General features: G+C 40.8%; 1 protein-coding gene across 5 annotated transcripts in view; it reads right to left on the bottom strand.

The window, feature by feature from the left end:
* Nucleotides 1–625: 625 nt before the first annotated feature.
* The window catches only part of AREL1 (apoptosis resistant E3 ubiquitin protein ligase 1), a 70,135-nt gene continuing 57,944 nt past the window's right edge, over nucleotides 626–12,816 (bottom strand). For 2 of the 5 annotated variants that reach the window (XM_069092223.1, XM_069092222.1), the window contains exons 15-20: nucleotides 8,884–9,009; nucleotides 7,681–7,810; nucleotides 7,532–7,590; nucleotides 5,382–5,471; nucleotides 3,724–3,899; nucleotides 628–3,611 (exon numbers count right to left, since the gene is read on the bottom strand). In XM_069092223.1, coding sequence (XP_068948324.1) covers nucleotides 3,509–3,611; nucleotides 3,724–3,899; nucleotides 5,382–5,471; nucleotides 7,532–7,590; nucleotides 7,681–7,810; nucleotides 8,884–9,009 — 684 coding nt within the window. In that variant the 3' untranslated portion in view covers nucleotides 628–3,508. Of the gene's footprint in view, nucleotides 3,612–3,723; nucleotides 3,900–5,381; nucleotides 5,472–7,531; nucleotides 7,591–7,680; nucleotides 7,811–8,883; nucleotides 9,010–12,816 lie in introns of all 5 variants that reach the window. The other 3 variants (XR_011169050.1, XR_011169049.1, XM_069092221.1) reach the window with 3 other exon arrangements.

The raw sequence follows: 12,816 nt of genomic DNA on the forward strand, positions 1-12,816 counted from the left end.
CTCCTCTTTCTACATCCACTCCAACAAATTGGCTCGATAATGTTCTCTCCTCTAGTTAGAAAGGAAGTATGAAAAAGATATCATTCTTGTGTGCCTCTGCTTTCTGCTTCATACTGAGGATGGTAGCTCTCAAGCATATAAATGAAGAATTTCTGCTAATCGGTTTAGGAAAAATAATTTTTATCTTATCACCTCTCTAACATGGATGCTTTCTCCATAAAGACCCACCCCAATGGTGAGTTTGGAGGCAGTACCTGGATTCGAACCCTTTCTTCCTCTCTGCGTCTTGAATTTTCTCATCTGGAAAATGAGGTTAGATCAAATGACCTCTAACATCCTTCTAGTTCTAGGTATAAGAGTCTTCTCCCTTCTTCACTCAAGACTTTCCATTTAGTTCCCATGACATAGTGCCTCTTTGGACAGTCTCACATAGCTACTTTCTCCATAAGCAGCCCAGATGATTTGAGCTTTTCTAAGAGATTATTTTTAGCTAAAATTTTTAAAAATTTATTTAGTATTTTATTTTTCCCCAGTTACATGTAAAAACAAGAGATTTTAATACTGCTTAAGGAAATTAAAAGTTTCTATTTTAAATAACACACATATTCTTTACTCTTTCTTTTAAACTTTTATTTATTGTACAAATTATTTACATCATCAGCTGCAATTGCCCTCATGAATCGAACCCTACCCAGCCTCACCAATCTGTAGTAGGGACTGGCCCTTGCCTCAAGTTCCTGAAACATGCAGCCTTTTTCTTTGTTGTGAACTCAGTTAACCCCAAAGCACCTCAGTCATGAGGGAATAAATAAAAGTGCCGACCAAAAAGATACATATCAAGAACTGCCAAAAAATTAATAATCTTCCCCCATTGTTAAGTTCCAAGGGCAGGATGGGAAGATCAGATAGGGCCAAGAGACTTTTTGGATTGAATGAAGGAGCAGGGTAAACTGGAGGCTGGAAAAAAACAAAACAAAACAATAGATAGTAAGTACAAAAGGTTTCATTAACAAAGACAATGAAGACCCACTACAGTTATGGGGTTGACCTTAGAGGACTATTATAGGACCCAAGTCCCCCTAAATGAATATTAAAACAAAAGTTCAACAGGACATACTTCTAGCCAAAGAAATAACCTTAATTCCCAGCAGTAAGGTCTCTAGACGGCCACTGGAATGGTGATCAGGGGATCCAGAAGAGGTCCCACCACAGGAAAATCACAGAGGCAGTCCACATGCCCAAAGCTGGAAACCCCTATCTGGGCCTGAGGGATGAAGAGTTGTTCCTGTTTTCCAGGGTAGTGATTGCACTTGCCTTCCTACATCTTACTGGAAGAGGATTAAGGCAAGAAGCAACACCCTGTCTGGGTCCCTGAGGAGAGCAGTAAACATGGGGCATGGAGGATCTAGGAGTGCTAAGGCCCCAGCTGCAGGATTCTGGTTCCAGCAGATGGGAGAGGACAGCACCCTGGTCAAGAAAGAACAAATGACAGCTGAAAGAGACTGAAGCCACAGAGGAGCTATAGCAGCTCAGGGAGAGGGCAAGGAGTAGGGGCGAGGGGGCTTGTCCCTACTGGTTCCCACGGAGGTTTCCAGGAAGCAGAGGCCCTGCCCTAAGTTCTGCCTCTTCTTAGGACTCTTGTACTTGCTGGTTTTGACAACAAAAATGGCTTGTAGTATTCTTGGTGTAGAGTGCTACACTGAGAATGGGGTCTCACAGCAAAGCATCCTTGAAAATGGAAATTTCTGGGGCGGCTAGGTGGCACAGCAAATAGAGCACCAGCCCTGGAGTCAAGAGAACCCGAGTTCAAATCCGGCCTCAGACACTTAACACTTACTAGCTGTTGTGACCTTGGGCAAGTTACTTAACCCCAACTGCCCTGCCTTCCCCCTCCAAAAAGAAAAAGAAAATGGAAACTTTTCAAATGGGAGAAATTTCTAATCTTGCAATTGTTCTTATTATTCAAATTTATGATAAAAAAAAGAAAATCTTTCAAGAGAGCTTTGCCAGTTTCCACCAGTCAACACACTCCACAGAGCTTCTCAGAAACTAGTATTCATAATTTCTTTTTTCCCTTTCCTGTTGCCCATACCCCTCACACCCCTGGTTGATAAGGGGAAGGCACTGATACAGCTCAACTTTTACTATTAAAGTAGGTCTCTTTAAAGCATATTTTTAGTGCCCTGAACCTGAGAGAAAGGACATAGGAAGGCTTTACCACAGATCAGTAGTGTGCCATAATTCAGGAACTCTACATCCCTTTCTCTTTGCCTCAGTACTCCTAGAATGGGGAAAATACTAAGAAGAAAAATAAAATTAAATCATATCTACCAGGGATAGTAATCCTTTGCTAGAAAGATTTCTCTAGTACAAGTCAAATAGGTAATAAATAGGATTCCTATGCTAGAAAATTTTCTCTAGCAGAGTCTTAGGACAAGATACTAGTGCCATGCAAAATAAAGATTCACAGGACATAGCAGACTGTCCAACATGGAGGAAAGTGAACAGACCAAGCTGAACCTCTGTGGGAAAAGAAACCTAATGCACAGTGTCAGTGGCCTCCAAGCCAGCCGTGCACTCCAGAATGCCCCTTGATTCTACTATAGCTAAAGGTTGAGATATACCCACTATGTTCAACTTAGGAGGCTATAAATTTATCATCTTATATATTCTAAACCTGGTCTGCTTTCTTCACCTGGTGTGAATTCAAGAGGGGGAAAAACAAACAACAACAAAAAACCCCATCAAAAGAATTCTCCTGGGGTTTTATGAGCTCTTCTGGAAATGCTCACAAGAGCAGCTCCTCTTCCAGTTTTGTGCCCTGTGTCATGTGACACCAAGAGAAGGGCACCTTTGTGCTGCCAGTTCCCATTAGAGGTAGTACAATGCTATGGCCTATGTATGACTGCTTTGTGCAGGGAAACAAAGCAATGACGAGTCAGACTGGCCAGTTCCTATAGCAGTTACTATGGTTCTCTCTGCTCCTGATGAGAAAAGATATCATCCTTTCCACAGAGAAGCTCTTGAGGCTGTGTCAAATCCCAGAGGGGAGAGAAATGAGGGTTCCATTGGGGAGCATTAGCAGAGGGAGCTGGAGCAAGGCATGGGCAGATATTAAGGCTTCCAGCAAGCCAGATGTCCAATGGAGCTCAAGAGTCCTTGGTGCACAGCCTTCTACAAGACAGGTCATCCTAACTACAGAGATCTGCTCCCTGAGGACCAAATGAAATTCCTCTTCTCTTAGATGGATAACATGCCAAAAGTTTCCAATGTTTATGTACCATACCAAAATGGCATATGGTGAGGAGAAGGAAACAATATGGAATTTAGGGACAAGGCCTACAGGTGGCAAAATATTCCAGAAATGGGGGAGCATGCAACATATTCTGGCTGACTGTTATGTCTGCCCTGAGGACCGAAGGTTATGTCTATGCTCTGCCTGAAAGGAAACTGTGCAGTCAGGGCACTCTGGAAAACCCAGAGGTCAGGTGGAGAGGAGAAGAGTTGATCAGAGCATGCCAAAGCCTTCACAGCCCTCACTGATGGCCAGCTGCAGCATTTTGTGCACATCTTCATATGAGTCATATGTTGGGAGGCACAACTGGTTGAAACTGGAAGGCAAGAAGAAAATCAATTAAATTATATTACCAATGACTGGTCACATAGGACAAGGGGTGGAAAGAAGTTCCTCCAAAAGGATGCCATTTATGGTCCACCACTTACCATGTGTGTGCAGTGGGTAACGTGCTATGGGTTGGAGCTGCAATGATCTGGAATGAGGGACAGAGGGCGGCAAAGCCTCCGGGTGGCAACTGAGAGGAGCCAGTTGTGAACTGAAGCAATCTTGCCAATTCTTCCTGTGTGAGGCTGGAGACCACAGTCCAGAACCATCTCATTACCTGGAAAGAATAGCACGGGGTCAGAAAAATCAAGAAAAAGGAACTTATCCCAAAGACGATCAGCCTGATGGTTTAGGAAATAAAAAAATAAATTCTGGAATATTTAGGAATTACATGGGTAACACTGAGAGCTGCTATTTCAAAAGTGTAAGGAAAGGAAAGATTATGTCTAATGATCTCTTCTAAGATTAGCTCTAATTGCTGCATGTGTGCAAAGCACTGGTGATGGGACTGCTTCATTCTAAGACCAGGAAGGAATCTCATCCTACTCAGGAAGCAGAATGGTGCCAAAAGTAACTGTCAGGCATTGGAAGACCTTTCCAATCTGGCCCTGTCCAACCTTTCCTCTTCTTATACTTTACTCTTTACCCTCCACCCACTCTACAACCCAGTTTCTCTGGCCTACTTGCTGCCCCTCATTTCCTAACTCTTTTCAGTGGCTGTCCCCAGCGCCTGGAACACTCTGCCTCTCCAGCTCTGCTTACTGGTGTTCCTGGCTTCATTCATGACGACTCAAATCCCACATTTTTCAAGAGGTGTTTCCCAGTCCCGTAGATGCTGGTGCCTTTCCTTGGGGACTTGTCTCTGTATCTTGTTTGTCCCTAGCTATGTAGATGTTTTCTCAACTCCATTAGAATGTCAGATCCTTGATGGTAAAGACATTATTTTTGTCTTTCTTTGCATCCCAAGCACTTAGCTCTGTGCCCAGCACAAAATAAGTGTTCAATAAATTACTGACTAAATGATTACCTCAAAATCCCTTGACTGAAAGTAGCAAGTCTCAGTCTGGTCTACTTCAGTAGTCAACAAATGCTGTAATTAACCTTTTCTATGAATATTTGTTAGCTGGTTGGTTATTTATATTTCGTACTGCATACTTTCTGATTTTCCTGATGCATGTTCTAGGAAAGCCCTTAAGGATTCGGCTCCTCTAACATTTCAATCTCCTCACCTCTACTTTCCATGCCTTTCCATTAAACATGTCTACTTCTCTAATTCCCTTTAACCTTCTTCACAGTCTCTTATTCAGAATTCTCCAGTTTGTTTCCACTTTGAAATCTGCTTCCCAGATGGCAAGGTGGGATACCTGATATGATGAGGTATAATTTTTTACCTTTGTTCATTTAAGAGAGAGTAGCTAATTATAAAATTTCTTTCTGAACAATAACAACATCAAAAAGCCCTACAAAACTAATCATCATGTAATTATAATGACCAAGCTTGGCTCCAAAAAAGAGATGAAAAAATTTCATTCCAGAGGTGGACAACTATGGATGAGAAACACTGCACATACTGTCAAAACTCAGTTGATGATTTGGTTAGTTTTGCTGAAAAGCTGTTTTTTCTCCTATTAAAAATTCTTTTTAATTACAAAGGTTGGGTCAAGGGAGTGGGGATAGGTTTGGAAATAAAGATTAATAAAGATAATATAAAAACAAAATATTTAATTTTTTTATTCATTTCAAAAGTTTTTCTATTTACCTTTTCCCTGAAGTGCCATGAGCCTCCCACCACCACAGCATGTGCCTTGAAGTCAGAGACATTGATGTCACCAGTACCACACATCAGCAGCTAGAAGGAGATTGGCAAAAATTAATGGGAGCATACTCACCAACTAAGTGCTGTAACAAAAGGAAGCAATTTCTACTAGGTTTTCTTAGATGATCCTTTCCTATATTTTGTTGAAGTAAGTATCCAACCAATGACACCACCAAAGATAAAAATACTACCCATTTCCTAGACCAACATGCAAAAATCTTGAAAAAAGAGATGATATCTAAAGAGGGTAAGGAAAGTAAAAATTTTAGGAGAAAAAAAGACAAGGTAAGTCAAAATTTTAGGAGAAAAAAAGCAAGGTCATAATCCTAACATCAAAAGTTTTGGGGGCAAAAGAGTAATTGCTAGTTACTTCTGTGAAGAGAAATAACAAACGTGGACAAGGAATCAACAGTAGTTATTTTAAGCCTTGCAGAGCAGATCATGAGCACTGAAGGAAGCAAGGAGGTACTCCTGTCTCAATGGAAGCACTCAAACCAAGTCTCAATGTTTCTGATATGCCTTCCTACCTGCCTACAGTCATTTTAAAATTAAACTTTAATTCTCTCACCTTTAGTCCTTAACTCCCCCTACTTCAATCAGATAAATGGAAAACTATACTATACTGTGAATAATAAAAACATAAGTACATTAATAATTTCAGAGCTCAAATGATGTTCTTGCTTGGTTCAAAGTCTGACAGATATCCAATACATAGTAACTGGAAATGAAGATGTAATATTCATATGCCATACAAACACTAGAACCAACTAAACCTATTAAATAACCTCTTCTTTGTTTTATTTTGCTTTTTTTTGGAGGGCAATTGGGGTTAAGTGACTTGCCCAAGGTCACATGGCTAGTTTTTGTGTTAAGTGTCTGAGGCCAAATCTGAACTCAGGTCCTCCTGACTCCAGGGACGGTGCTCTATTCACTGCGCCACCTAGATGCCCACCACACACACACACACACACACACACACACACACACACACACACACACAGAGTCTATAGAACTAACAGAAATTTAAAATCATCAAAGAATTTTTCCTTTCTGTCTGCCCAAATGCATAAATATGACAATAGTAAAAGTATGAGGTGAGAGTTCTTCAACCTTAAAATAAGTCCTTTACTTACCAGTTAGAAACTTCAGGCAATTAGTGTCACTTAGATTCTATAATCCAAGGGTTCAAGATACCCGATAATATACAAATGCCATAGAGACCACCCAAAAGGTATCACATTACCATGATGTAAGAAAATTCTGTTAACAAGTACAAACACAAGTGTAACCCTGCTGCCTCAAAGCAGCAGCATTCCCATTTTGCAGAATGCATCCTATCTATAAAAAAGTCAAGGCCTTTTTAAAAAAATCTAAGCTTTTCATTTATGAACTTCACTTAGGTTGCAGGTATGACAGAAATCATCAGTAAGTGGCAAACTGAATGCTCTTCTGACAGATAGTATGGACTTCAATTCTGTTCATCAAGGAGGCAGTTTACCTTCTGGTCTACAGTAACCATTCTGTGTTTGCCACAAATCTGAAATAAGAATACTATGTGATGGTGTTCCCCCAAATGCCATTAAGGATGCTTTTAAACACTGCTTACAGGTAAATGTTGTCAGACCTACAGCTTTAGTTATTGAAGTTTCAAAGTTCCCAAGGTTTTTCAGAAAATCCTGGACACTATAAAATGAGCCTCTCATATTGCTCCTAAGTACCTTGATGAATCTGTAATTGCATCCAAGTTAACATTCCCTTCAACAGTGCTGATGCCAACCCATTTGCACCATCTACTCACCCAACATGATCATTCATTATAAGTGACTGGCCATTTCTAGAGTCTCCATTACTATAGTCTAATGAAGCAAGAAAGACTTAAAAAGTGTTCAATGAAGAGAAGGTTGTGGCAAAAGTAAAAATAAGTCCTCTATAAAAGTCTTCCTATATTCCATACCAGACAAGAAATAAAATAACTATTTATCAATATACATATTAATTAATTCAACAAACATTATTCAAGTTTTAATATGTGCCAGGTATTACATGCCAGGTGCCAGGAACCAAAGCAGGGCCTCAGGAATTCAAGCACTTACCTCAAGTTCATTCTCATCAAAAATAGCCAAAAGGTTTTCAGGAACTAATTCATTCAGGCCTGAAACAGAGTAGCAAAACTGAAGTCAAATCTACAATGCTATTAAGGGTGCTATAGCTATCAAAACAAAAAGAGCAGACAAAAGTTTACCTTTCAAAAAATGTTCCACTTCATCTTTAACTTGACTGGCCAGTCTATATTGTGCCAACAAATTTAAGTAGAAGGTTTTATTTGAGTTAGTGACTGGGACTTGAGCTCCCCCAGTCATGAGCTCTACAACCTGAAACAGTAATGAGACTTGAGGAATGGAAAAAAGGTGATGTTCTACAAAGACTAGACGATTAGACTTCACTATAAGTTCTGACTGTTCACCAAGTTCACTTCTCGATCCATTTCCTCAAGCTCAACAAAGCTCTTAATTATTTCTGCGTTATAGCAGTGGTTATTTTTATGGATTGCGTTTCTGGGTGTGTTTTCCTGTTTTAGTCATATTATAGGGACAATACTACAGAAGGGACTCCTACCAAACTTACTGCTGAATGGCTCAACCTCTCAGTAGTCAAAAGATTCAATCACCACTGATTTCACTTATAATGTCTACTCCTCAACTAAGCAGTGAGTCTACAGGACACACAAGAAGCAGAGAAGACTGGGTAAAGAATGCCATAAAATATCACAGAAAGGAGGAATGATAGATGGTCTAAAGAATTCTGCTACTAGGGCAGCTAGGTGGAGTAGTGAATAGAGCACCAGCTCTGGAGTCAGGAGGACCTAAGTTCAAATTCGACCTCAGACACTTGACACCTACTAGCTGTATGACCTTGGTCAAGTCACTTAACCCCAACTGCCCTGCCTTCCCCCCTCCAAAAAAGACAAAAAAAAAAAAAGAGAATTCTGCTATTTCATTAGAATTAAAAATTAGAAAGAGTTTCCAAAGTGGGGACAGATGTTTTCCTAAACTTTTCTGTATTCTTTTCTCCAAAAAGGTATAGTAATAAGAACAAGACAAGTTAGGAAGCATGGGTTCTCACCAGCTGTGCCATTAACTAACTGTGGGACCATTGGCAAGGCTCTTAACTTCTCTTGGCCTCAGTTTCTTATTCTATAAAGGCTAGATAAGATGATTTCTAAGATTCCTTTAAGCACTACAATTGTAGGATTCCTATCCCCACATTGTGTCTCTTTTTTCTAGAGGGGAACAACAAGGCTACACCAACAGGTAAAAGGAGTAATTTGTTCAATAACTAATAGCTAGACTGGCATCCCTTTATCACTGCAAGACTAAGGAAGAAGCTCCTATCCTTCTCTATGCTAGCATGAAAAAAGGACATGGGCTTTAGTGCTGCCTCTCACCTTATCCAGCTGTCCCAATTTGTTGTATTTCTCTTCTGCAAAAACCAGTTCCATTTCACTCATATCATTGTTGAGAATGAAACAAACCTTGGATTTATAAAATTCTGGATCATCAGTTTCAAAGTACTGAGGAGAAAGAAAAACAGGGAAAAGAAATATGAATACTTGTTCTTCAACAAAAGTGAGCTTCATGTGGGAGAGGAACCCTATCCTTTTCAGTTCCCCATCTGTAAGGACAGGCTTCAGATAGGCTCTAGAACTAATTTATGCAATCTAATACTGAGTAGGCCCTTCAAGCTGCATGGTATTCCCTTTATTCTTTTCTGATATAACTTTAAAGATCCAATTCTTCCCTTACCTCAAGTCTTCTATATTCTTCCTCCTCTTCTCAAATCACTCTACCATGTCCTCCTTCACACCTTCTCTCAAGAAGACAAGACCGTTCTTGTCAAAGAAAATCCTTGTACATATATCCTTAATCCAATCCCATCCCATTTCCCCCAGAAGATTGTACTTTCTATCATAAACTTCAAATTCTCCGTTTTCTGGATCGTTCACTGCTGCCTACAAACATCATTATGTTTCCTTTAACCTTAAAAATCCCTCATTTGCTACCTATCATTCTATAGCCTATCACCTCTTTTCATCTAAAAGTTTCTTGAGAAAGCAACAAATGGTGCTTCCACTTCCTCTACTCTCACTGGATTCTAAATCCTCTGCAACCTGGCTTCCAACCTGAATATTCAACTGAAACTGCTCTTTCCAAAGTCACCAATGATCTCTTAATTGCAAAAATGTAATGGCTTTTTTTCAACCATCATCCTTAACGTCTCTGCAATCTTCAATACTGTTTTCTTCTTCTCACATTCTTCTCCTGAATACTCTCTCTTCTCTCAGTTTTTTTGACACTGCTCTCTCCTGGTTTCCTACCTGACTTGTTCTCCACTTCTGGATCTTCCACCAGGTGACACACACTAACCATGGGTGTACCTCAAGGCTTTGATCTGGGTCCTCTTTTAGTCTACAGTATATCATTTAGTGATCTCATCAGCAATGATGCACTCAATTATCATCTCTATGCAAATAGTTCCCAAAGCTTTATATGCAGCTTAACTTCTCTCCTGAACTCCAGTCAACAACTGCCTTTTGGATACCGCAAACTAGATGCCCCACAGATATTTAAAACTGAACATGTCCAAAACAGAACTCATTTCTCTCCAACTCTCTTTTATTCCAAATTACCCTCTTACTATGAAGAGTACCACTATCTTCCTTCCAGCCATGCAGTTTCTAAATCAAGACATAATCCTAAACTCTGAACTTGCACTTACTCTACATATCCAATCTATTTCTAAAGTCTTATCATTTTTACCTTCATAAGATCTCTCATATACATCCCCATTTTCTCTACCTAACAGACACCACCCTGGTATAGATTTTTATCACCTCAAGTATGGACTATTGCAAAGCTTTCTGCCTGGTCTTCCTATCTCAAGTTTCTCCCCATTCCAATCCATCTTCCACTCAAAAGTCAAAGTGGTCTGACCATGTCATTATGCTCTCCTCAAACTCCAGTGGATCCCTAAAATCTCTAGGATCAAAAATAAAATTGCTTGTTTGGCTTTTAAAATCCTTCACAACTCGGGGTGGAGTAAGGATGGCGGAGTAGAAGCAAGACCTCCACAGGGCTCCAGCTTCCACCTCCCCCAATTCATGCAAAAGAGGACTCTGAACAAACTTTGGAGCTGTAGAACTCACAAAATGACACAGAGAAGCTAACCTCCTGCTGAGAACAGACTGGCAGGCCGGCAGGAACCAGCCAGCGCAGTGCTCTGGGAGTGGATCCCAGGCCCATGTGAGCCAGAGGCGTTAGCCCCGGGGGAGCCTGACCAGCCACCGGCCAGAGGGACTCCAAATCACCAGCAGCTGTGGCAGGCTAGAATTATCAACACATAGATGCGAAGGACAAAATGAGAGGTCAGTGCACTGTGGATTTTGGGACCCAGTAGTTGGGAGTGCGTGGACTTTTGCCCTGGCGCGAGAAATCACTGAGGGCTGCAGCGCCCCCATCATGTAGCAGCTTCAGCTCCTGGCCTGCAGAGTGTAGGGGGACCAAGTGACCAGTCTGAGGGGTAATCACTCTTGCTTTAACCTGCTTGGATCTGGATTGCAGTCTAGGGTGGAGGTCCTGGGATGTGTGACCAGGTTGCCAGAGTGTGGGGAAGCTTCAGAGAGGGTACCCAACTAATACCTCCGGCAGCTGAGAAAACCCCAGCATTTGGGACGAAGATCCCCTGTCTGGTGGCAGAGTCCTACTGTGGCAAAAAGCCCAGGGGTCAACTGACTGAGGGGCGACATGGCCAGGCAAAGGAAACAAAGCAAACAGAAGATTCCAACATTAGACTCCTATTTTGGAGACAAAAAGGAACAAAGCATGGAACAGGAGGAAGACAGTGAAGTCAGAATTCCTGCACCAAAAGCTTCAATGGAAAATATGAGCTGGTTACAGGCCACAGAGGACCTTAAGAAGCAGATAAGAGAAGTGGAGGAAAAATTGGGAAGAAAAATGAGAACAATGCAAGAAAATTATGAAATGAGAGTTAACAGCGTGACTGAGGAAAATCACACCTTAAAAAAAAGGACTAACTCAATTGGCAAAAGAGGCTCAAAAAGGCAATGAGGAGAGGAATGCCTTAAAAAGTTGAATTTGCCAGATGGAAAAAGAAGCTCAAAGGCTCACTGAGGAGAATCATTCCCCCAGATTTAGAACAGAGCAAAGGGAAGCTAGTGACTTTATGAGAAATCAAAATGATGTTAAACAGATCCAAACAAATGAAAGAATAGAAGGCAATGTGAAATATCTCATGGGAAAAACCACTGACCTGGAAAATAGATCCAGGAGAGATAATTTAAAAATTATTGGAATACCTGAAAGCCATGATCAAGGAAAGAACCTAGAGATCATCCTCCAAGAAATTCTTAAGGAAAATTGCCCTGATATTTTAGAATGAGAAGGCAAAATAGAGCTTGAAAGAATCCACCAATCACCTCCTGAAAAAGATCCCCAAAAGAAAACTCCTAGGAATATTATAGCCAGGTTCCAGAATTCCCAGATCAAGGAGAGAATATTACGAGTAGCCAGGAAGAAACAATTTGAATATTGTGGAAATAAAATCAGGATAACACAGGATCTGGCAGCTTCTACACTGAGGGATCGAAAGGCCTGGAATATGATATTCTGGAGGGCAGAGGAGAGCTGGGATTAAAACCAAGAATCACCTACCCAGCAAAACTGAGTATCATGCTTCAGGGGAAAATATCGTCATTCAGTGGAATAGAGGACTTTCAAGCATTCTAAATGAAAAAACCAGAGTTGAATAGAAAATTTGACATTCAGATACAAGAAGCAAGAAAAGCTTGTGAGAAGGTAAACAGGGAAAAGAAATCATAAGCCACTTATCAAAGTTGAACTATTAACATTCCTACGTGGAAAAACGATAATTGTAACTGATGAAACTTTTCTCAGTATGAAAATAGTTGAAGGGAATATATATATAGGAGGGTATATGGGCATATGAATACATATGTGAATATGTGTATATGTTTACAGGTAGATATAGAGGGCACAGGACCAATTTAATAGGAAGGGATGATACTTAAAAGGTGAAATTAAGAGGTGAGAGAGGAATAAAATGAGGAGATGGGGAGAGACAGAATAGGGTAAACTGTCTCATATAGAAGAGGCAAGGGAAAATGGTTACAATGGAGGGGAAGAACAGGAAGGCAAAAGGGAATGGGTCAACCTTATTCTCATTGAATTTGGCTTGGGGAGGGAATGAAATACACACTAAATAGGTGTATCTCACCCTACAGGAGAGTAGGGGGGAAGGGGATGAGAGGGGGGATGATGGAAGGGAGGGCAGGCTGGGGGGG

The sequence above is a fragment of the Petaurus breviceps genome, unplaced genomic scaffold, assembly GCF_028583685.1.
Source record: "Petaurus breviceps papuanus isolate PSGF00001 unplaced genomic scaffold, PetGlider_PUasm1.0 189, whole genome shotgun sequence".
Lineage (NCBI taxonomy): Eukaryota > Metazoa > Chordata > Mammalia > Diprotodontia > Petauridae > Petaurus > Petaurus breviceps.